Below are 24601 nucleotides of genomic sequence, written 5' to 3'. Positions count from 1 at the left end.
AAAACTCTTTTTGTTTCCTATTTTCTACCTAAAAGCCTAGGCCAGAATGCTTCCCTCTAATAAGTCTGTCTTGAGTAATGCCTCTTTAATTGGATTATATCCATGTTCTTCAGTAGAGAACAAGATCCTTTACTTCATTATTTTTGTTTGAACTTATTTTGAGCCTTCTCCAATTCTAAGTCAAAGTAGATTCTCAGTTAAGTGATGCTTTACTCAATGATGATTTGAAAAAATTGACTTGTTAATGTTTACAGATGACAACTCTATCATAACATCCTCTCAAAACTCTAAACCTCCACCAAAAAAAAAAAATCTCCTATATCTATAAAACTCAATTTTTGCTTCCTTATCTTCATGCTGGAAATAGTATCAAAAGATCAGGCATTTGCCTAAAGCAGCCCTGAAAATCTCTTGTCAGAGGTTCTGTAACTGTCACATCTATATATTAAGCTGGTAAGGACTACACTAGGGAATATGAACACAGAAGCTGTCTTCTATTTGTGTGTAAATTATACCCTGGTCTGTAATAATAATTATGTACAGTAACTGTAATGTTTATAATTGTAACAATAATTTTAATAGCAGTTATCACCATAAGAAACTGCACATCAACTCAAATGGAGGCATATCAAACCCAGCAGGCCCATTAATTATATGAAATGTCCAATTTGATTTAAATCAAGTTTTTGAATGTCCAGCCCCTTTTGGTAGCAGTTCAAGAAAATTCAATGTATTATAAATACCAGATCTATAACCAAGAATATAAGCCATGCTTAATAAAAGCGTTAAACTGTGTGAGTCAAAAACTGACAGAACTGAAAGGAGAAATAGATGACTCTACTGTCATAAGTGTAGATTTCAACACACCCCTAACAGAAATGGACATATCCAGCACGCTAAAAATCAGTAAGGACATAGCTGAACTCAACTACATCATCATTCAACTGGACATAACTGACATCTATATACTACCCCGCCCCAAAACAGCAAAATACACACTCTTCTCAAGTTTATGTGGAAGATTCATCACACACGCACACACGCACACACACACACACACACACACAGAAGTGCACACTCACACCACATTCTGGGACATAAAACACACCTTAACAAATTTTAAAAAACAGAAATCATACAAAGGTCTGCTCTCACCACAATGGAATTTAACTAGAAATCAACAACAGAAAGACAGCTGGAAAATCTCAAAATACTTGGGAGATAAAACAGCATGGATCAATAGAGAAGTCTCAAGGGAAACTAAAAATATTTTGAATTAAGTGAAAATTAAAACACAACTTATCAAAATACCCTTTATGGAATATAACAAAAGCAGCACTTAGAGGGTAATTTATAGTATTAGAAGAGAAGAACAATCTAAAATCAATCATCTATGTTTCCATCTTAAAAAACTAGAAAAAGAGCAAATTAAATCCAAAGAAAGCAGAAAAATAATAGTAGAGCAGAAATCAAAGAAAATGAAAACAAGAACTCAAGACAGAAAATCAGTGAAACCAAAATCCTGTTTTTTTAAAAAATAAAGATCAGTAAAATTAATAAGACTCTAAACAGGCTAACTAACAAAAGAAGAGAAAAGACAAAAATAACAAATATCAGAAACAAAAGAGGGAACTCTTCACTAAAGATCACAAGGGCATTAAAAGGATAGTAAAGCAGCACTTGAACAATTCTATTCCCATCAATTTGAAAACTTAGAAGAAACGGACCAATTGCTGAAAATTAGAATGTTTATGCACACAACAGGAATACAAACAACATGAACAGGCCTATATCTATTTTAAAAATTGAATCGCTAATTAATAATCTTCCAAACCAGGAAGTAGTGGGCCCAGATGAGATCACTGGTAAATTCCACCAAACATTTAAGGAAGAAATTATACTAATGCTCTATAATGTCTCTCAGAGAATAGAAGCAGAAGTAATATATTTGAACTCATTTTATGTGGCCAACATTGCACTAATACCAAAACCAAAGACATCACATGAAAGATATCTACAAAAGATATCCTAATAATTCTCATAAACAAAGATCTTCAACAAAACATTAGCAAGTCAAATTCTACAATGTATAAGAAGAATTATACACCGTAACCAAGTGAGATTTATCTCAGGTATACAAAGTTACTTCAATGTTTGAAAATCAATTAATGTAATCCATCACACCAACAGGTTAAAGCAGAAAAATCACATGATCATATCAATAGATGCAGTAAGAATATTTGAAAAAAATCTAACATTCTTTCATAATAAAAAGTCTCAGTAGATTAAGAATAGAGAGGAACTTCCTCAATTAGATAAGGAAGATCTAACGTCATACTTAACTGTGAGAATCTCAAAGCTTTCCCACTAAGATCAGGAATAAAACATGAAAATCGCTTATTAGCAGTGCTTTTCAACATTGTGCTGGACTTCCTAGCTAATGTAACAACACAACAAAAGGATATAAAAGCATATACATAAGGAAAGAAGAAATAAAACCATCTTTCCTCACAGATGACATGCTCATCCAAGTAGAAAATATTAAAGGACTGAAAAAAAAAAAAAAACCTCCTGGAACTAATAAGCAAGTATAGCAAGGTTGCAGCAACAAGTTAATATACCAAAGTAAATTGCTTTTGTATATAGCAGTAAGAACAAGTGGAATTTGAAATTTAAAATCCAATACCATTTACATTAGAACCCCCCAAATTAAATACTTAGGCATAAACCTAACAAAATATGTGCAAGATCCTCGTGAGGAAAACTATAAAACTCTGATGTACAAATCAAAGAAAAACTAAATAAGTGGAGGGATACTCCATACTGAATAGAAAGGCTCAATATTGTCAAGATGCCTGTTCTTCCCAACTTAATCTAAGGCAATCCCAATAAAAATCTCAGCAACTTATTTTGTGGATATCAACAAACTGATTCTAACATTTAAATGGAGAGGAAACACACCCAGAACAGCCAACACAATAATACAGAAGATTAAATTAAGAAGAATGACACTATCTAACTTCAATGTTAACTACAAAGCTACAGTAATCAACACAGTGTGGTATTGGTGAAAAAAAAGAGATAGAATAGAAACAGATCTATGGAACAGAGAGTCCAGAAATACACCCTGATCTTTGACAAAGAAGCAAAATCAATACAATGAATAAAAATAGTGTGTTCAACAAATGGTGCTGAAACAACTGGACACCTACATGCCTAAAAAAAAAAAAAAAAAAGAATGTAGATACAGCCCTTACACCTGCCACAAAAATTAATGCAAACTGAATCACAGATCTAAATATAAAACACAAAATTATAAAATTCCTAGAAAATAACACAGAAGAAAATCTAAAAGACCCTGGGTTTGGTGTTAGGAGGAGAAAAGCTCAAGGAGATGAAATGCCCTGCAAACAAGGATCTCTTGCCAGCACTAATGTATCAGCATCTGTGTTTGTTTAAAATATTGAGAGACAGGGAGAGAGAGAGAGAGAGAGAGAGATGGGGGAGAGAGAGAGATTTTTGCTTTCTTGCAGAACATTCAGCGCAAATTTCAGCACCCAGATCTTCAGAAAACCTCATGGAGCTTCTTGAGGTGTGACCAGGAGTTAAGGGAAGAATTTCCTGCCAGAATTGGAAAATTCTAATGATAACTGACGTAGGATTATTATTTTAAAGGAAAAAAGAAACTGCTACACACTTGAAATGACACAGGTGATCACAGTGATATTTATGCTGAGTCCTGGAATTTCAAGTACATTAATGGGCTTCAGCAGTTTGCAGAGTAGGTGCAAACTGCAGCAGCATCTGGGAGCTGGTTAGAAATACACATCTCTCCCAGATCATAGGAATCAGTAACTGCAATGGGGACCTGGCACCCTGCATTTAACCTGGAAGTTTAATCCTCCAGGGGATTCTGATGCCCACTCAAGTTTGAGAAACACTAAGTGCCTTTAAAAACCACCAGCAGAAATGATCTCTAGACTCAAACACTTATTCTTCCCTACTGATTACCCTCACCGTGTGCAAGACACTCTCCTTACCCTCAGCTACAATCAAAGCTAAGGAGGATACATCTTGCCAGCTACCAATTCTCTGGTCAATATGCAAATGTATCCCTTGCAAAGCCCTATGTCCTAGTTGCCAGAACAGCAGGAAGGAAGTCAAATGAATAAAAATTGCTCATTTGGCTATTCACGGACAGCCAGTGCAAGGTTTCTCATCCTGAGCATTATTGAGTTTGGGCACATGATAATATAATTCTTTGTCTTTGGGGGCTGCCCTGTTCATTGATCATATGTTTAGCAGCATCCCTGACCTCTATGTACTAGATATGTCAGTAGAGCCACACAACAGACATTGCCACAGGGGACAAAAACACCTCTGTTGAGAACACTGGGTTAAACCAAGTGAGCTGGTTCTGGAAACTAAACTACATTGGATAGTTAAGACTATGAATTCTATAAAGGCCTAAACTATACACAGTGCCAATATCCCACAACACTTACCCACCTCCTATCTCCAGCCTATGGAAATAGAATATAGGCAGACAACCCCAGATTTCAGGCTACATTGACAGAGCCAATCCATTCTCCTACCCAAATTTAGTCATGACTGTAATCCAAAAGAATGACCCTCAGTTTGCTATACTTCTCAAAATGTTATAATCTTTCAATCTGCTGCTCAAGATTTTCATTGTTATTTTCATAACATGTGATTAAAACAAATAAAAAGTTTATTGGGTTATAAAATGCCATGGAGTCATCACAACTCTTAGTTCACAGATAACATTTGTTTTGAAAATGTGAATCTGCACAACTAAAATTAACAAAATTAACAGAAAATTTAATCATAATATAAATTTACCATTTGCTTATGTGATTTCTGAATGCATATAACGACACCCGTCTGAGCCCAGTGGCACAAAAATATGCAAAACACACACCTGTTCACATAATACATCTGTAAGCTACCTCAGCTCATGTATATGCTAAGAGCCATACCTCTCTTCACAGTAAATCACAGTAACTCAGCGCTTTGATGCCTACTTCTACAAAAATTGTCAGGTCTTCCTTAATGTAAAGAATAACATATTTATTATAATATTTATGTATTTCTTATCCATTAAATGTGTAGAACTGTGCCATTTCTTTTATTAGGGTTGCATCTTGTGTGTGTCAGCCAAGTGTTTGAACGTTGTGCGTCTAACCCCATTTCTTTCATTAACCCTGAGATTTTCGTTGCTCGTTTCTGCAGAAAGCCATGACTTGGAAGACGGGTATCCCAGTTCAGAGTCTGAACGTCTTCTGGCGCCAGAACCAGGGCACTGGAAAAGCAGCCAAAGCCCCTCCCCGTGGGCTCCTCCCCTCGGACTCCACCTTCAATCTCAGGGCAGAGACAGCAGCCCCACCTGGAAGCCTGAGTCCCAAGCTCGCTGGCAACTCCTCCTCCTGGGCTCACCTACGGACATCTCTTCCGAGCACTGCCACCCACCCCCCTGCCCCGGTCCCCGCCAGTCCCTCAAGGGCTGAGCCCGCGTCCCCTTCATCTTGTTCCCCCCAGGGTCCCGCCACTCACCCGCTCCGCGTCACCAGGCACTGACGGAGCCCCAGCTTCCGGAAGATGTCCACCACTGTCTCCATGGGGGTGTGGTCCGTGACGGTGAAAGGGCTGAGGTTCAGGAGGCGCCGCAGCTTCAGGGGCTGCGGGCTGTTGGCTGGCAGCTCAGGGGGCTCCTCGGTGAAGTACATGACCGAGTCGCTCACGATGCCCTCCTGCCTCTGTCTGGCGTTCTCTGCAATGGGCGAGCAGGACGGTGAGCCTCACGAGACTCCCTTGCGGAGTCCCTTCCCCCACCCCATCCCACCCCATCCCACAGCAACACGCGACTTCCCTCCCCCAGCAGCCTAGAATCCCACAGAGGAGGGGCGCGGAAGGCAGACTCTACATTCTTAACGAGGAGCTTCAGCCAAACATCTGTGAAACTGGCATCTCTCTCTCTCAAGCGAATGCTGCGCGAGACCCCCCTGCTGTGACCTGATCATTCACTGCCAAAGTCTTGCAACGCGGGCCTGACCAGGCTACTTCCTTTAGCGAAATGCACTGCTTCTGCCTGGAGGCCAGGGCGCCCAGCTGGCCCAGGGCCTGCCACCCTTGCTTTCCTGACACACCTTCACCTCATCAGGGGCTGAGGTTTGACGTGAAAAGAAACCTCACTTAGCTGCCCAATGACCTTAATACATGGTTTGGTTTTTTTTTTTTTAAAAAAAAAACTAACGTATAACTGGCCCAGATGGCATTATAAATCCTGAAAGGAACAAGAAACCAAGAGGACCATCCTAGGCTCACAGCCCAGAAACACAGTTCAGTCTAACTATGACCCTTGGGACCAAAGAAATAACCCTAGAAAAGCTGCATTCCCCCCACCCCTTGGATCGCCTCTCTTAAATATGGGCCATTTGGTGGATTTCTCAAAGAAAGATAGGAAAACTGTTATGGTAACAATTAGCCTATTTCTATCTGTAGGCGGGCCCACGTGAAAGAAAGCTGAAGAAAAGTAGGGTAACAGGAACTCATTAGAAATACAGCTTTATGCGGTACTAGAAACCTAGGCTATTTTAAGTCACACATGAAATAAATCCATCGGTCTCAAGATAGTTCTCCAAGGCGATTTTCCTTCTGTTGGAATTTTAATCTTTCTTTTGCTTCATGGGAAAAGGTTAGGGAAAATGTACAGCAAGGCTTGCCTTAAAATGGATCCTGCTTTCTATAATACTTTTTTTTTTTTTGCCTTCTCAAAGACTACTATTCACCTATATTGTTCTTTGAAAAATAAAATTCTAACTGCTGGCTCTAAAGCTATTTATTGCAACAGAGTACTCTAATGGAAAACTGGCAGCATTCGGGGTCAGACTGAGTTTGAAAAAGGGTCTCTGTTTAAAAGGGGAACAGAGGGCCCGCTGGGCAAATGCCTGCACAGTATGTGGGTCAGGTTCAATCGAGTTACATCAGATGGCGTACAATTCAACCACAAATACCAGATGACACTGATGCACAACATGCTTTCAGCCGTAGGTGCCACACAGTACACACTGCATTTCTCTCCTAAATCGAGATGGCTCTGTCCTGAAATGCTAAGGTGGGCGGCAAACAGTCAACACACACTTATCGCCCATTTTCATAGACCGACTGATTCTCTAAAAGTCCCATGCAACAGGAATCCCATCTATTTCAACAATCCAGTTGAACATCAGGATTGGATCAAGCCACAAAACCCCATCAAGAACTGATCACATGGATTTGCTGAGCCCCCTCATAAAACCAAACACAACCTAGCCAACTGTCAATTCACTTGGTGAAATGAATAACAAGCTTCTATTGCCTCTGAATCTGCCGATTGAGTTAGAAGCCCTGATGCGAACAGCACCTAGCTCCGTGAATTCTTGATCAGCACTGCAATCCCAGTGCCTGCACAATGCCGAGAATACAGCAGACACAAGACAGGTATTTGCCAAGTGCACACATGCGTCAGTCAACCAACAATTGGATGAACGAGTGGGTAGGTCTACTGAACGTCGGTGTCCTTGGCTCTGCCTGTCACGTAGAACAGAGCCTATCTTACAAAGGAGGCATTAGGAAGGAAAGCCCTGAGCTATCCACTGCCAAACAAGAATCAAAGGCAACAGCTGGGGTCAGAGCCGGAGACCTGAGCAGCGCTCCTTGGTACTCCAAGAGTAGCAGCTGTGGCTCTCTCCAGAAGCGCTCTCTGTGAGGCCACTAAGACCTATCTTAAAGACCTATCTTAAGACCTATCTTAAGACCTATCTTAAAGCCTTGATTGAACTTTGGGCATGGAGGTACGACGCACAGCCAAAAGCTGGTGAATGGAAGAATCAGCAAGAAAGCTCTCCTCATCTCTCTACTGGGGGAACCATCTACTCCCACTTTGGACAAGAAATCATCTGTCACCAAAATGCCTGCAACAAACTCCAGCATGAAAGTTCACAGAGGGCAGAGCCTGGCTGCTGTCATCGCTGTGCTCCCAGTTCCCGGGACAGCACCAGCACATGGTGGAGGCTACACGAAATATTTCCTGTACGAAAGAGTAAACCAAGCCCTCACCCAGCACATGATCCAGTGCTATGAGAGTATAGGCTCCCAGACCCCAGGGACTCATGGGAACCTGTGTTAGAAAAGAAGCCAAAAAAAAAAAAAAAAAAGATAGCCCAACATTACATGTGTAAAAGGCCTAAAAGATAAGAAAAGCGCTAAATATTAACCAGAGCCTTCTACGGTGTTGAAAATGTGGGCACCTTTTTAATTTTCTCTTTTGCTTCTGATTTCCCCAACATTCTGAGTATTACTTTTACTTTAAAAAATGTAATAAACTTCATTTTTGTTGTAAAGATCATTTTGTTACATCTAAACTTTTGTTAGCCCCTAAACTTTTTTAAATTGTTGTTAGTATTGGGGGTCTGCCGTTCTATTCTACCACAACTACCATCAGTGGCTGCAGCTCCTGAAAAATGATGTACCTTTTACGAGTGCCTGTTAAGGTCATTCAACCTGACATTCCACTTGCTAGCAGCAGTACGATCATAAGGCCAGGTGCAGGGAGGGTAATGAGGAAAGTGTTGATAAAGTGAATTCCACAAACTGTGATAGGCCAAGAAATTTTAAAAGACTGGAAATAATCACATATCCAGTAAGTGATTACAATGGCTTTAGAGCAATGGTTCTCAACTGGGAGTAATTCTGCCTCCACCCTCAGGGTACACTTGGCAATATCCAGAGACATTTTGGGGTCTCATTTTGGGGTTGCTACTGACATCTAGTGGGTAGAGACCAGGGATGATCCTACAGTGCACAGGACAGCCCCTCTCGACAAAGAATGATCCAGCCCCAATGTTAATGGCGTTAAGGTTGAGAAACTCTAACCATGTTTTTAGAGGGGTAGTACGTTATCATCCTGTTCGTTCAAAATGCTTCCATAGGGACTTCCCTGGAGGCGCAGTGGTTAAGAATCTACCTGCCAATGAAGGGGACAAGGGTTCGAGCCCTGGTCCGGGAAGATCCCACATGCCGCGGAGCAACTGAGCCTGTGCGCCACAAAAACTGAGCGTGCACTCTAGAGCCTGAGAGCCACAACTACAGAGCCTGCATGCCTAGAGCCTGTGCTCCACAACGAGAGAAGCCACTGCAATGAGAAGCCAGCGCCCTGCAACGAAGAGTAGCCCCCGCTCATCGCAACCAGAGAAAGCCCGCGTGCAGCAACGAAGACCCAACACAGCCAAAAATAAATTAATTTTTAAAAAGAAAGAAAAAATAATGCTTCCATAGATAAACAACACAGTCCTATTGTATAGCACAGGGAACTATATTCAATATCCTGTGATAAACCATAACGGAAAAGAATATTAAAAAGAATGAATGTAATCTATATGCATAACTGAATCACTTTGCTGTACAGCAGAAATTAACACATTGTAAATCCACTCCACTTCAGTAAGAAAATCAAAATTTAAAAAATCTTTTTTAATTTTAAAAAAGCTTAGGCAGATGCCAGACATCAAAGGTTAAAAACATGCTTCCATAAAACAGACGTAATTGACAAGAAAGGTTAAAATGGAAAATTAGAAGCAACTATAGTGGTGGTCAGTACAAAGGTGATGTGGTAAAAAAGTAAAAACTATTTAGAAGAAAAAGCAGATGATTTTCTGACAAGTTATAGTTTATAAGGCATGGAGAAGTCCCTCTGCATGTATTTTTTCATCCCCAGCAGAAAGAAGCAGATGACACCACTGTTCTCCATGGCCTATCCCAATCATTAACAAACAGCTCTCCCAGGAAGAAACCTCTTTATCCCTAAAGAACCCATCCAACAGATCTGATACGTACATATCTTGTTGTTCAGTTCTGGACATAGATCCCTTTCTGCAAGTGGGCCTCTTCCACATGCTGGAGAATCACCATCAAATCATCCACCAGGCGAAAAAAATGAGAGTTCCCTTAACTCTGGCCCATGACTCTAACTTTCCATCCCTTTAATCATCTTTGCGGCTTCCCACTGAGTCCTTTCTGGATCCAGCCTCACTTAACTGTGGAACTCAAGACTAGAGGAGCCTGAGCCTGCTGAGCACAGAAAGAGCCTCGTGTTTGCAGAGATCACCAAGAGGTAAAGTCCCATCTACCAGGAACTTGAACAAGGGCCACATATGGCCCTATGTGTGAGTACGTGATGGTGAAAGGGCCACGTTTCCGAGGTGCTGTGACTAATGGCTCTCCAGCAAAGACAACAGCTATGGTTTGGCATTCCAGAGATAGACTGAAAAGACATTTTCAGCTTCATGGGAGCAACTGACACCTTTTTAAACATGACACGTGAGAAAAAAATCTTTGCCTCACTTACTATTCTTTTTTTATCTTGGATCTATGTAAAATCTCTGCTCCTCAGTGCCCTGAAAGGGAAATTGGCATGGGATCGTTACTAGCTAAATGCTTACGTCCTATTTCTATATTCACAAAGGGGCGTCTAAGTCTGCAAATACAGGTAATGCATTTCTCCACCGGAGTACAGGACTTTTCTATATCCACGGAGCAGGAAAACAGCTTTTCTCACTGCTCACAGCCAAACACTCCTTGCTTTCCCGCAAACCATGTAAATGGCAGCTTCCACACTCTTAACAGTGTGATGTAAAGCATAAAGGTATTATTTACACCGCGTGTTGCCTCTTCAGACATTCCAAACATAGCTTCTAGGAGGGCACTGGGTTGGCAAGCTTAAATTTCTTCTCTAACCGGCTGATGACAATTACTGCTTCCCACTTGATTGCAGTAATGGGTTTCAGCAAAATTAGTAAGCTCTCTCTTAGCAGGTGTGCCTGGAGCTACACAATAGGTAATGGATTCCGTGACATTTATTACTAGAGTGTTTAAATTTCAACCTTTGCTTAAAAGATTTTAAGGATTGAATAAAATTTTAAACTCTGCTGATTACATTAATTTAAAACAAACCCAACCTAGGCTTCCCTGGTGGCGCCGTGGTTGAGAGTCCACCTGCCGATGCAGGGGACACGGGTTCGTGTCCCGGTCTGGGAAAATCCCACATGCCGCGGAGTGGCTGGGCCTGTGAGCCATGGCCACTGGGCCTGTGCGTCCAGAGCCTGTGCTCCGCAACGGGAGAGGCCACAACAGTGAGAAGCCCGCGCACCGCAAAAAAAAAAAAAAAAAACCGTACTATACAGCTTTTTAAAAGAAAATCTCATTATTTATAAGGCAATGGTCATGACTAAAGGCACCTACCTGTTAAGTGACAGGACATATAATAAAGAGAAGCATCATGGAGCACTTAAAGCACAAATGTACTTTCGTGTCTAAAATATAAAATCAACTGTTCCTTTGGGGGAGGTAAATATGTTTGAGCAACAAGCTAAAATTAGAGGCTATATAGCTTATTTAAACTTATTTTTATAAAGCCTTTGATGAAGATACTTTAAAAACATTTTACAAGCTATTTAACATAGCGAAGAGGCTTTAGAAAGTCAAAGGGCGAGCCTAAGAAATAGTTAACAAAGGGCAGGGATAAGCTAAGGTGTGTTCCCGGTGGGGCGTTCTACCATCATACCTGAAAAAGTGCCCCTTCCACAAATGTCGTGGAAGTACAGTCATCAAGGGCACACGTGAGCCATGTCATGGGCCCCGGTGTACCGTGAGATGCAGAGGTGCTGAGCCAGAGGGCATTAGTGTTTACCATGCACCGCAGATGCGCTCTGCAGCTCCCTGCCCCCGCTGCATCAGGAAGTCCGGAGGGACCACCCTGGGGGAGCCCCGCTAAGATCTGCTGTCCCTCCCTCCTGGGCCTAGTAAGAAAACAAAGAGTTTATTTAACTCTTCTCCCATAACTCTGATTTTTCCATTCCCACTGGGTCTTGTTTGAGTCCTCATTTTGATAAAGTCCTTGATGAAGATAATTTCAAAATATTTACAAAGCTGTTTATAAACTTTTTTTAACATTGGGAAAAAGTTTCAGGAATTCAAAGGGAGTGCCTTATAAATAGTTAACAAAGAACAGGGATAAGCAAAAGGTTGTCTGGCCAAGGTATATTCCCAGGGGAGCATTTCACCATTATACCTCGACACGTCCCAGTGGCAAAATTCATAAATATTCTTGAAGATGACATACACAGTAAAATCAAGTGCACACATAAGCCATGTCATGGGCTACAGCCTACCCTGAAATGATGTGATAGTGAGGAGGATCTCATTTGCTGGTCCCTGCCCCCTCTCCACCTGGAGAAAATCCTCTAAGAGTCACTGCTCCTCCCTGCCTGGTCCTTCAAAGACTCACACCCAGGCCTCTGTCTGTGGAATTCTCCTACGTCTCGCTCCCCTTCCAAGGCGCTCATCCCTGGGCCACCGGGAGCCCCGGGCTTCTCTGAGCCGCCCGTGTCGGGAACATCCAGCTGGGCATCATCCCCTCTCCGCTCTCCCAACTCAACAGCCTGCCCCTCAGCCCAGCTGACCAGTTAGCGCACGAGGAGGAAAAGCATTCCACGGAACTGACTGCACCCACGTGGGTCTCTAACTGATGGCACCGGACATCGTGGCGAAGTGACGGGCTTGAGCGGCGCCGAGGGAGGCGTCTGAGGCAAAGGGCTCAGCATCTGAGCCGGTCAGCCTGCCTGGAAGTCTGTCTCTGCGAGCAGCTGGCCCGGCCAGCCCAAGCTCTCCCACCGCTTCCTGCTGAGCTTCGCCCAGCAAGTCCCTAAAAGGCGGAGCGCGTGTGTCCTAGCGGGAGCGGCCCAGGGGGCTGCTTGCAAATGTGGTGCTCGGTGTCCAGCCAAGAATGCCTCCGACAAGACACTGTCCCTCACGGTGTGACTTGGGGGCAGCAGCAGCAGCATTGACAGGGAGCTCAGGAGAAATGCAGAGTCTCGGGTCCCACCCCAGACCTACGGCATTCTGGCCAGACGCCCAGGTGAAACGGAATAAGCATTAAAGCGTGAGAGACCCTGGGCTGAAGCCCTCCGACCCTCGTGCACTCTGTCGAACCTCTTTGAGAATGTCGGGGCACAGAGCTGCTATTCGTCTCCGTGAAACGTGAGCCTCCCTGCTTTACTCACTTATGGCGGGAATCAGCTCCCTCCTCTGGGCGAACCCGATGAGGCGCTCCGAGTCCCTGGAGACGACCACGGGGAAGCCGTTGTAGTTGGTCTCCTTGATGAGCGTCTCCACGTCCTCGACGGTCATGCTGCCCTGGGTGAGCACGGACAGCGGCGGCTCCCCCCGCCTTGGCCGCATGACGTCAGTGGCCAGCGTGCGGTGGGTGAACTCGTCCTTCACGTCCAGGAACGGGTACCCATTTAAGTGGATGTGGGCCTCGTAGATGCCTTCCTTCCCAAAGGCATCAGCCACCCACTTGCTGGTCACGGCTGCCGCCATCATGAGCACGATGTACTCGAGACCACCCGTCCATTCAAACACGATGATCACCAATGACACCGTCATCCTGGTAACTCCACCTGCAACCAAAGGGAGGAATGAAATTGCAGGACTCGACTCCACACCTGCAAGAGGACATGAACTGTGGAAACCGAGAAGCCGGCTCTACCCTCCCGGCACCTGTTCTACTGAGACAGTCCAACACGGCGCCCAGGCTCGGACCTCTGGGCCAGAGGCCAGACTCGATAAACACAGCCTTGCATTAGGAGCCGTAAGTCACATCTCCCTGAGGGGCTCTTCTCCCATGAGGGACAGCAAGTTGTCTATTCACCCAGGACCACACGCCTTGCTTTTTGGTGAGTGGAGCCTACTTGGGCTTTGCAGGTTTCTGACTCAGCAAGCATCGCTCTCTACCAGAACCCCTCGAGCTGGAAAATTGCAGAGACTATCCACTATTGTAGATGGTACAGCTGCAAGATGGTGGAGACCCCATCAGCCTGGGTCCCTGGATGACTGAGCAGAGAAAAGCCCTCTGCTACTCACATTACACACACACACACACACACACACACACACACACGGTACCTAGGCAGGCGGCAGCTCCCACCATGGCATAGAGCCCTGGGGTGACGCAGTCTGCTCCGGGCCTGCACCAATTCCTAAAGATGATCCAGTCGTGGTGATGGTAAGCCAGTTGCTCCACGCCAATTCCCACCATCCTGCCTGCCATGGCCCCCACAGCCATGCTGGGGATGAAGAGACCGGACGGGATCTGCGGGGAGCGCAGGGGAAAGAAGCATGAGGGAAGGGGGCCCCGTTCCCGCCGCCCCGCCGCCGGGAAACTCAGGCCCCCCTCGACGAGCTTGCATTTTGCTTCGGTCTTCAAAGGAGGGGCAACGCTTCAAAGCATGGGTCACCTGGGCAACCATGGGACCAGTGATTTCACCTGCTTGGTCGTATCTACTGTGACCTGGAGAAAATGCAATTTTACACTTTCATTTCCTCGCCTTCAAAAGCTGGCCTAGTTTGTCTGCTGTGGATAAAAGAATGATAAGCCCCACTGCAAATAACATTCAAACTGCACATCTGTCACTTGAGATACTCACCACTTTCTCTCTCTCCTCACATGTCATTCAGATTAGCTTTTAAAATTAAATGTCAAGCCACAGCATGAAAATGGAAAAGCAAGGCCTCAACTGTTCACAGGTCAAAGAAAGAAGCTAAAAGCATCAGTGTAGCTGCCCTGCATCTTATAAAAACCTTGGCACAGACTTACTGCCCTCTTGTATGTACAGTGGCCAAACACCTGTCAGAGAGAGATGGGGGGGCAGGTCCGTCTTCCTAAAAAATTCCATTTTCCAAAAAGTATTCTGAATATTTTCAAGCCAGGCTAGATGCAGCAAAGAAATAGACATTGAAACTGAAAGGCCTTGGTAATAGCGTGTTTTATATTTGCTGTGTGAAAAACATGTTCATTCCTCTAGTGATCAGACATGTGCTACAGAACAGACTTGACTCTGTTCGTGGAGACTGCATGTGACCGCCGATCCTGACTGGGAGCTGCATTTATGTCACCCCTACCCACCCCCACCCCCCAGCTGTCATCAATCTGAGGATGCAAGTGGATCTTTACCCAAATTCAAGTTAAGTTTGGATCCTGGGGTGTGATTTCCAGAGTGTGAGACATTCCTGAGGAAATTATTCCTTTCTGAGCACCCCTTATCCCCCCCATCATTTAATCCCCTGTACCTTCACAGCAGACTTCTCCCAGCAGGAACCATAAGAAAATAAATCCCTTTGCATCAGACGTCACCTAGTTAATAACGTTCATCCTTCCTTGTTCTTAAAGCAAAAATTCAGGTTTGTGTTTGACCACTGCCCCCAAGTGCACAGCTTCTCAGACTTTTTTTAATATTTATTTATTTATATTTATTTATTTACTTTGGCTGTGTCGGGTCTCAGTTGCGGTACGCAGGATCTTTCGTTGCTGCGCGCAGGCTTCTCTCTAGTTGTGGCATGGGGGCTCCAGATCGCGTGGGCTCTGTAGTCTGTGGCAGGCGGGCTTAGTTGCCCCTCGGCATTTGGAATCTTAGTTACCACTAGGGATTGAACCCATGTCGCCTGCATTGGAAGGCAGATTCTCAACCACTGGACCACGAGGGAAGTGCCTAGACTTTTTTTTTTTTTTAATTCGTAAGAATACCACAAAAAGCAACAGTCATGGAATACAAGGGGGTTCTGGAGGGTTCCCAGTGTTCTGCTCCTGACCCTGGGTGCTGGTCACACAAGTGTGTATGTTTTGTGAGAATTCACCAAGCTGTACACGTCTCCATATGAATGATATACTCCAAGCCTTAGCTTCTTCACTTGTAAAATGGGGTTATAAATCTCTATTCCATAGGCTTGCTGTTTATCAAAAGCGTTGTTTCTTGTTGATTAAAAGAATGTCAAGTGCCCTGCGCATGAGAACGTTCAGTAAAGGTCACCTCCCCTTTTCCCCTCGTCACAATCTTATTCTGGGAACTTGGGTGCTATCCCCAGAAGGATAGAGGTTGCCCCCTCCCCTGACACCTTCCCTCCCCTTCACTTACCTTCATGCCAAAGGTAAATATGGTAATGACGATTTTGAAGATCAGCGCCAGGGCCAGCTGCCACATGGCCGTGTAAACCCCGACCCCGGCCGGGCGGTCGGGGATGTCGTCCACGGGTCGCGTCATGTTGGGGTCATTTATGTAGTCACAGAGCTGGGAGGACTCGAGGGCCCCGCAGTCATTGAAGAGCTCGGATATGAGCTCGCTCGTGCTGCGGCGCGTGTAGGGGTTGGGGTAGGCGACGATGGCAGTGATGGCGGTCACCGCAATGACCTCCAGCACCGGGTACTTCCCCAGCTTGGTGGTTTTGCGCCTCCTGCACCAGGCGATGTTGCAGCGGATGAAGAGGGTTCCCCACAAGCCCCCGAAGACCCCAAGCAGGATGAAGGGGAAGAGCTCGGCCATGTACCAGGGCGTGTGATACTCCACGTAGAAGAGGACGAGGCGGCCGTTCCCAAAGGGATCGATGGATCGCAGCGTGAAGGCTGCCACCAGGGCCGCAAAAAAGGACCGCCACAAGGTCTTTAAGGGAAAGTAGTAGCTGACCTGCGACCAACGAACAGGTGGAAAATCAGAGACTGGCGGAAGAAAGAGCTGCCCAGAGCCCCAGCCCCTGATCAGCAGCCACCTGCTGGCATAGGCCACAAAGTCACACTCAAGACCAAAGATGGGCACTTCCTCAACCTAGGTGTGAGTATGGCCCAAATGCACTAACAAAGATATTTAAAGGACTCTATGTCTAAAATTGGAACGGATACTAGTCAAAGTGTGTTTGAGCTATTTTTTAAGAGAAATGAGAACACTTCATCATAATTCTGTTTATGGCACAGAGACCCTCCTAAAAGAAAAGAAACCTCTGATTTGATTCTCCAGACAACAGATCATGGGTTGAAACCCCTGGCCCAGCAAACGTATCTGGAGGGCACATGAGTTAAGAACGGTTTGTACATTTTTAAATGGGTGGGGGAAGAGAGAATTATTTTGTGACACGTGAAATATTCAAAAGAACAAGACTTAGTGACAAGTGGTAATGATATAAAATCCAAACTTCAGCATCCATAGGGAAGGTCTTGTTGGAAGGCAGCCATGCCACGCACGCGCGTGTTGTCTGCGGCGCCTTCCACGCTACAAGGGCAGAGCCCAGTGGTTGCGACCGAGCCCTGAGACCCACAAAGCCTAAAATATTTGCTACCTGGCCCTTTACAGACAACGTGGGCCAACTGCTGGACTAGATCCATTTGCGTTGCAAAACATAAAAATGCTTCATTGTGTTGTTTATGAAAACGAGAGAGGAGACTGCAAATCTCCCCCAGAAATCACACTGGCAAGTTTTCAACAGGACTCGAAAACACGTATTTCATGGCGAACACTGCGGCTCCTTAATGAGCTGCAGGAATCTCTCAATCCTCCTTCGCATCTAGTCCTCAGAGGGCTAGAGAGGGAAGCCTCCTGCCGCCCTGACCCCCCATGTGTTCCTCGGCGCTCAGAACCACGGGGCCCTCCAGAGCCCATGCTCACCTCTTCCAGACTGAAAAGCACACCCCCGATCGGAGCACCAAAGGCGACAGAGACCCCAGCAGCGGCCGCAGCTGACAGCACCTGCGAAGCAAAGAGCTCCCCGTCAGCCCGAGGCCTTTCCGGCAAATCAGCGGGTACTGGTGAGCCCGGAGAGGGTGGGAGGGCGCTTCATCCTGCACCTGCTCACCTCGCGCCTCTTGCCCTCGTTCTTGCTGTACTTGGAGAAGAGGCTGCTGAAGAAGTTGCCACAGCAGCATGCCACGTGCACCAGCGGCCCTTCCTTGCCAAGGCTCAGGCCCGAGGACACCACCAGCACCAGGGTGACAGTCTTGATCAGCAGGGTCCACTTGCCCCAGTAGCCCCTGATGATGAAGCCCCTCAAGATGGTCTTTATCTGAAACACAGGATGGAGAACGATAGGGAGTGAGCCGCTTCAGCGCCACGGCTAGGACAGTAACTTCTCCCTCCTCTGAAAAGCATCTTTCAAACTGAGATTCACTAATCATATGGAGGACAGGCTGCTTTAGTTGTTAATTTAGCTATAATTTTATATTGAGAATTTATATTAACGCCTAATTTTATATATTAATGGAACCCTGAAACAATTTCAATGCATAGTAAATCTTAATAAGTCCGAGAGTAATGAGAGATCATAATGAGAACTGAATAAATAATTATTAGAGTCTCATTTTATTTATGGCATTTATCCTGTGCATTTTACCCTCTGTTGTGTTGAAAATTGATTTTAACTGTTCTGTATCTATTGATTTTAACTGTTAATTTTTCACTACTGAAAGATGGCCAAGATAAAGGGACATCTGGCTGGATATGTGACAAAGCAAATACAACAAAGTATCAATTGAACTTTAGATCAGGGTCGGCAAACTATGGCCCACGGGCCAAATCCAGCCGACGGCCTGTTGTGTATGGCACAAGACAGAGATCTTGATAGAGATCTGTTTCTTAATTCAAGGACAAAGACCAACAGTGAGCGAGCGTGTGGGCATCCGTTCGAAAGAACTCACTAAGATCCTTCCTAGAGAACACGAGTGAGGTCTTCCAGCTCTACAATCAGATGGTATTTCTTGAACTAGCCTTTAACTAAAGGCAGACAAACTAGCAGTGGTTAAACTGGTCTTTAACTAGTGCTAGTGGGCCTATTTGAGCCTGTGCTCTGGGGATCTCAGATCCCTTTACTTAAGGGACGTTTTAGTATGCCTGCCACTATCCTGCCCTTTTGTGTTGCCTAGAATAAAATTATCTATAATTTTTTGTCAGTTAGTTAATGTGGATTTGGACCCCAGGGTACAGCTGAAGAGCGTAACACCATTTAGAAAATTACAAGCTTCTAAATTACCTGAGCCTTTGCCAGCCATGACATGTGGTGAATTGAACAATGTAAGAGGTATTTTGTAATTCTCTAAAATGACTTTATAAAATTGTCATGATCAAACTAGGGACTAAAGAAGGCAAATTCATTCCCAGTAGATGCCAAAATCCAATCGCTTGCCTTAATTTGGATCAACAGAGACTGAATCAAGCAGGGCTTTAGGGTGATGTATTACAGCACATTTGTGACTTGATGGTGGTAACTTTAAAACCTCTCTGGCAAGTAAATATTTGTGAGAGAGTTCACATTGTATAGAACTGAAACATCAACTCAAAGTAAGTTCTAGGGGGGCATGATTACTTTTTTTTCCTTCATTTTATTTATTTGGCTGCTTTGGGTCTTCGTTGCTGCGTGCGGGCTTTCTCGTTGCAGTGAGCGGGGGCTAGTCTTTGTTGCAGTGTGCGGGCTTCTCATTGCAGTGGCGTCTCTTGTTGCGGAGCATGGGTTCTAGGCGCATGGGTTTCAGTAGTTGTGGCACATGGGCTCAGTAGTTGTGGCTCGCGGGCTCTAGAGTGCAGGCTCAGTAGTTGTGATGCACGGGCTTAGTTGCTCCACGGCATGTAGGATCTTCCCGGACCAGGGCTCAAACCCATGTCCCCTGCACAGGCAGGCGGACTCTCAACCACTGCGCCTCCAGGGAAACCCCTGGCAGGTAGATTCTTAACCACTGTGCCACCAGGCAAGTCCGTAGGAGGACGTGATTTCTTATACGGTCCACAGTGGTTCTATGAATGAAGCAGACAGTAGTAGAGTCATCCTTGCCCAGTTCGTTCTAAGTTCTGAAGCCCAAGAACTAGTGTGGACTTTTAAATGTGCTTTGTAGAGCTAATACAAGACCACTTATTACACAGAAAAGAAATGGTCTCTAAATTTGTGGGGTTTTTTTAATGTTTCAAAGGAATTTTTGACACTGGCTGGGACCTGGGACCCTTTGCTGCAGTGCTGCAATGCTTGTACCTGGACAAACATCTAGCAACAAAATACAGAGAAATTATAAGGGACTAAAAGTAACTGCATGCATGCCCGGTTGGGGCAAATTCTGGACAACAAGATACAAAGAGACCAAAAAGCCCCACTGCCACTTCCGAAGAGCCAGGAGCAAAAGCAGGGCACTACGCATGCCCGCGGCACTCAACACCACCAAAGGGGTGGGCAGACCCCCTAAGCCTCCCCTCCGGCCGGACCCCTGGACACACCCCTCCCCTCACCACATATCAGGAACCAGCTCGCCCTGCCCCCCAGCAAGTAAGCCAGCAAGGGCACATGTTACTTGTTCTCCCTCCCCCCCTGCTGCAGCTCTGGCCCCAATAAAGCCTTGCCTGAATTTCTTGCCTGGCCTCTGATCACATTCTATTGATTAAGGAGGTCAAGAACCCTGGTCAGTAACGCTGTCATCCAAAGTAATCTAAATGTTTCAGAAGCAAACATTATAAAGGATGAGTGATTTTTAAACTGTGTAGAAGTGCACTGCCTTCAAAGTTTGTTCAGACACTGCACACCAGGAACAGCTTACAGCAGATCACCTCCTACGATGGGAAGTGTATTTCCTAAAGATCTCATTTAGTATCTTTCCTGAAGTGAAGAATAGCCCTGTATCTCAAACTGAGTAGAGCTGTTTGCATAGTTGGTTGGGTTTTAACTGGAAAGACATCCTTTATATCCAGGAACTACTTATTTGCACTTACTTTTCACTCTGCCCCTCTCCTCCAAGAACTGGGGTAGGTATTGCACCCTTAGGTTAGGAATTTCAAGCTCTACTATAATAACAGGGAAAATTTTCTACTACTGAATCATAATAACCAAAGCTTAATTATGAAATCTCCACTGGGCTCCTGGTACTTGAAAAGATTATTGTGAACTCTTTTATAAATAGAGACATGAACCTGTTACATATTATATGCGGCTGAAAGCATATTCATGTACCCACTACCAAGTTTAGGACAGAAGAGCAGGTACCTTTGAAAGCCCTGTTTGCTTCCTCAGTGGAACCTTCCTCCTCCCGCCTCCAATCATTCCCTTGCCTTTCTCTATAGCTTTAGCACATATGTATATCACTAAACAGTATGCTTGTTTCATTTTGGCTGTTTTAGGGACTCTACATAAATAGATTCATACTTTATTTAGATATTCTTCTGCAACTTACTTTTTTCACTTGATACCGCTTTTATGAGTTTTATCCATGTCAGTGTGTTCCTTGTGCTTTGTCACACGGGAAACAATGCTCAACTCAGTAGTTTATTCCTTTTGAGTTCAGCTGTCACAAATAAAGATGCCCGCTTTGGACGAAGACCAGGTCCGGCCAGCCCCTCCCAGATAGAGTTCCCTGTCTGTCTAAGAGCTGAGCCACGCACCTCTGGTTCTTGGAAGGGGAAGATGGGATTGCCCCCACATCTTTTATTGCTGCTTTAAATTCCCCACCAGTTCCCCACTGGCCATCTCCTTATTTTGATAGGCGGCTGGAGTCCAAAAGCGCGTGCTGTTGGGCACTGCGATCAGAAACCGAGATGCCAACAGTCATCTGTTCTTTTTAGTGTCCCGGGTGCCTTCGGTCTTCGATATCCAATAAAACGCAGTCAGTTCTGCCTGAACACTTGTTTGGAAAACCCAAATTTGTTCCAGTGTGATTCATGCAGTCAGGGCAGAACTTGAGCATAATGCCAATTTCGCATCTGTTTCTGCACAATTTCATCTGGGAGAAACACAAGGCGGAAAACTGCAGCTGCGAATCGAGCCGTGCAGGGCTACACAAAATGCACACAGGCACACGCCTCAGACGACTCCCAGCTCACGCATGCACTAGGGGAGTATTCACACATTTCTTAACCATTTAACGTGTGTCTAACTCTGCTACTGCTTTTATGAGGTTCCCGTCTTTTTCATGTGTCACCAGTGAAGTTTCTGAGTGCTGTGCCCCTCGCCCCATCTTCCCCACAAGCTCTGTGGTTTTGATGATGCAGTTTTGTGATTTTTAGGAATGCATATGGTGCCTTAGAGCAGCAGTGGCTGTACCGAGGAAACAGGATGGTATTGCAGCTTATTTTTCAGGCTCCTGCAGCAACACGCTCATATAAACCATCCAAAGTTCAGCATTAAATAGTCTTTTTTTTTTTTAATCTTTTCCTGGATCAAGACAATGTTGAGCTTTCATTTCGATGATCCTTTAATTACCCCAGCCCTTTGCATGAACTGCCCAGACCAGCGGCGGTGCTGGCGACACCACCAAAGAGTGTGGGTGCACTGCCATGACCGCTCACATCTTTATCAACTCGGCATCTCCACCGTCTATGGGCGCTGCTGAAGCACCGACTTGAAGGAGAATGGAACAGCAATGATTAGAATGATCATCTAAGTGCTTTTAAAATGATTTCTGGCTAAAAGTTTTACTATGTGGGCTTTTCGGGAATTTGCTCAAGCATCGTTATTCTAACCCAGCAGATCTCCTTGGTCTGAAGTTTGGTCTTGGGCATTCCTCCTGATCGATGAGGTCACTTCCATCATACTCTGGTTATAAGAAAGTGCTGAAAAATATTTAGAAGAACTCTGAACCCACAAGGGTGCATTCACGGCACATGTACTGAACGTGGAATTCATTTTTTAAAGATTGCTATTACCCTGTCACCAGAAGAGCAAAACGTGGTGAGGGAGTCTACTCATCAGTAAGCTTTCTGAGCAGTAAACCTCCACTGTTGTCCTCTTTCACGTTCTATCACAGACGCACTTATGAGTTACTAGAGTGCCACGTTTGTGTGTGTGGTTAACGGACTCTGACTCCACAGGCTTTAAGAGTTATGCCTGGTTTGTAAAGACAAGAATTTAAGCATCTGAGAAGCAACAGAGCATAAAGCCAGACAGCTGGATTCGACTCCCAGCTCACCGGCTTAGTGACCTTGGGCAAGTTACTTAACCTCTGTGTGCTTCAGTTTCCCCAACCGTCAAATGAAGAATAACAGTACCTACCTCATAGGTTCCCTGTGAGGACTAAATGAGTGAACAGATGTCCAATGCTTGGAACCGTGCTTAGCACAGAAGTGCCACATAAGCATTTGCTATTCTTATTATTGGCACAAAAGAAGTTCATTCAGCCCCCACTCACCTCGGGTATACCAGAGCCACAGGTGTATGGTGCAAATACTCGTACCAGGGAGACGGCCAAAAATGCAAACAGCAACGCCCACAGGATGTACATTAGGTAATTCAGAATGTAAGCGCTGGCACCCTAAACGAGACACAGAACAAGAAAGAACACGTGAGCCACCGCAGAACCGAGCGACGCACCTGCCCCTCCGCCAGGCAGCTTCTCTCCGGGTCCTGTGTCAGCGAAGAGGCAGGGTTGGCTTTATCAGCTGCTGCTATTGCTACAGTCGGTTCACACACACAGCGCTGGCTGCTTCTCCGGGAGCTGTGTACACACACCTTCTACCAGGTGAGATCTCAGCAGTCATAGAAACTGTGAATGAGGCTTGGTTTTAATGGCTCCGGGCCCTCAAGTTAATGAAAGGTGTAAGAGAAATTTCTGCCTTCGAGCCCCGGGAAGGTTTGTTTGGTCTCGTGTATGGTGGATCAGCCTCTTTGCTTTCATGAAGGCCACATCCGTGCCGCAGCACGCAGCTGCCCTGCCAGTGAGGAAGTGTGGGAACTGCATTTTAGAATACTGCTACCCAGATGTGGTCCCTGGACCTGGGCGTGGGCTGGAAATGCAGAGTCTCAGGCACCGCCCCAATAGTTCAAATTATCTGATGTGTGGGGAACATTTTCTGAACCAAATACACAGTCTGGGGTCTCTGAGGCTGAGGACCTGGTCTGTGGGCAGAGACCACAATTCTCCAGGCCTCAGCTTCTTGCCACCATCTGGATGCCGCACGTGATGGAGAGGGAAAGTGAGGGCACCTACAAGCCAGGCTGTGGGCACGGCTACACGTGTGCCTGTAAAATGCAAAAACACGCTCCAGGAGACGGCTCTAGCCTTAACAATCACAGATATTCACACCCTATGTGGTGAGAAATCAGACAGAGAAATACATTTCACCTAGTGAAAAATGGACTTTTTTTTTTTTTTTGCAGTATGCGGGCCTCTCACTGTTGTGGCCTCTCCCATTGCGGAGCCCAGGCTCCGGACGAGCAGGCTCAGCGGCCATGGCTCACGGGCCCAGCCGCACCGTGGCATGTGGGATCTTCCCGGACCGGGGCACGAACCAGTGTCCCCCGCATCGGCAGGTGGACTCTCAACCACTGCGCCACCAGGGAAGCCCGAAAAATGGACTTTTTTGAGACTAAAAATAACGTCTCACCCTTGATAACAGTAATTCTTTGAATCAAAGTATAAATCTTAGAAATGGCTGAAAAGCTAGACGGCCATGTTTCCCCCCAAATTAGGAGAGAAGAAATCAAACATGGCGCCCAGCCAATTCTGCCTGCCCACCTCCATCAACTCAAGTAGAGAATTTATTTTTGGAAGTAATGGAGAGCACTGAGAATGTATGAGATTTCAAGATCCCGGTCTACTTCTGAGATTTGAAGGAATTAATTTTCAACTCCACTGAGAAAGAGCTTTAGCAAATGCCAAAGTGCATTCCAAATGTCTTCAGCTGCATTAAGTCAATCGGGCAAGAGAGCGGGAGAGGGAAGAGGAGAATAAAGGGATCACATCTATCTTCCAAGAACACTT

General features: G+C 45.3%; 1 protein-coding gene across 6 annotated transcripts in view; it reads right to left on the bottom strand.

Annotated features, from left to right (window-relative positions):
- The window catches only part of LOC115850479 (H(+)/Cl(-) exchange transporter 4), a 176818-nt gene that overhangs the window by 100669 nt on the left and 51548 nt on the right, over positions 1-24601 (bottom strand). For all 6 annotated transcript variants that reach the window (XR_011377172.1, XR_011377174.1, XR_011377173.1 and 3 more), the window contains exons 5-11: positions 23030-23152; positions 17734-17940; positions 17547-17627; positions 16029-16574; positions 14023-14209; positions 13119-13517; positions 5575-5791 (exon numbers count right to left, since the gene is read on the bottom strand). Coding sequence is in view for 1 of the 6 variants with exons in the window: in XM_070044763.1 (XP_069900864.1) it covers positions 5575-5791; positions 13119-13517; positions 14023-14209; positions 16029-16574; positions 17547-17627; positions 17734-17940; positions 23030-23152 (1760 nt within the window). In the remaining 5 variants the exon portion in view is untranslated. The remainder of the gene's footprint in view (positions 1-5574; positions 5792-13118; positions 13518-14022; positions 14210-16028; positions 16575-17546; positions 17628-17733; positions 17941-23029; positions 23153-24601) is intronic.

The sequence above is a fragment of the Globicephala melas genome, chromosome Y (assembly GCF_963455315.2).
Source record: "Globicephala melas chromosome Y, mGloMel1.2, whole genome shotgun sequence".
Taxonomy (NCBI): Eukaryota; Metazoa; Chordata; class Mammalia; order Artiodactyla; family Delphinidae; genus Globicephala; species Globicephala melas.
The sequence above is the reverse complement of the archived record's forward strand: the minus strand, read 5'-3'. Positions and strand labels throughout refer to the sequence as shown.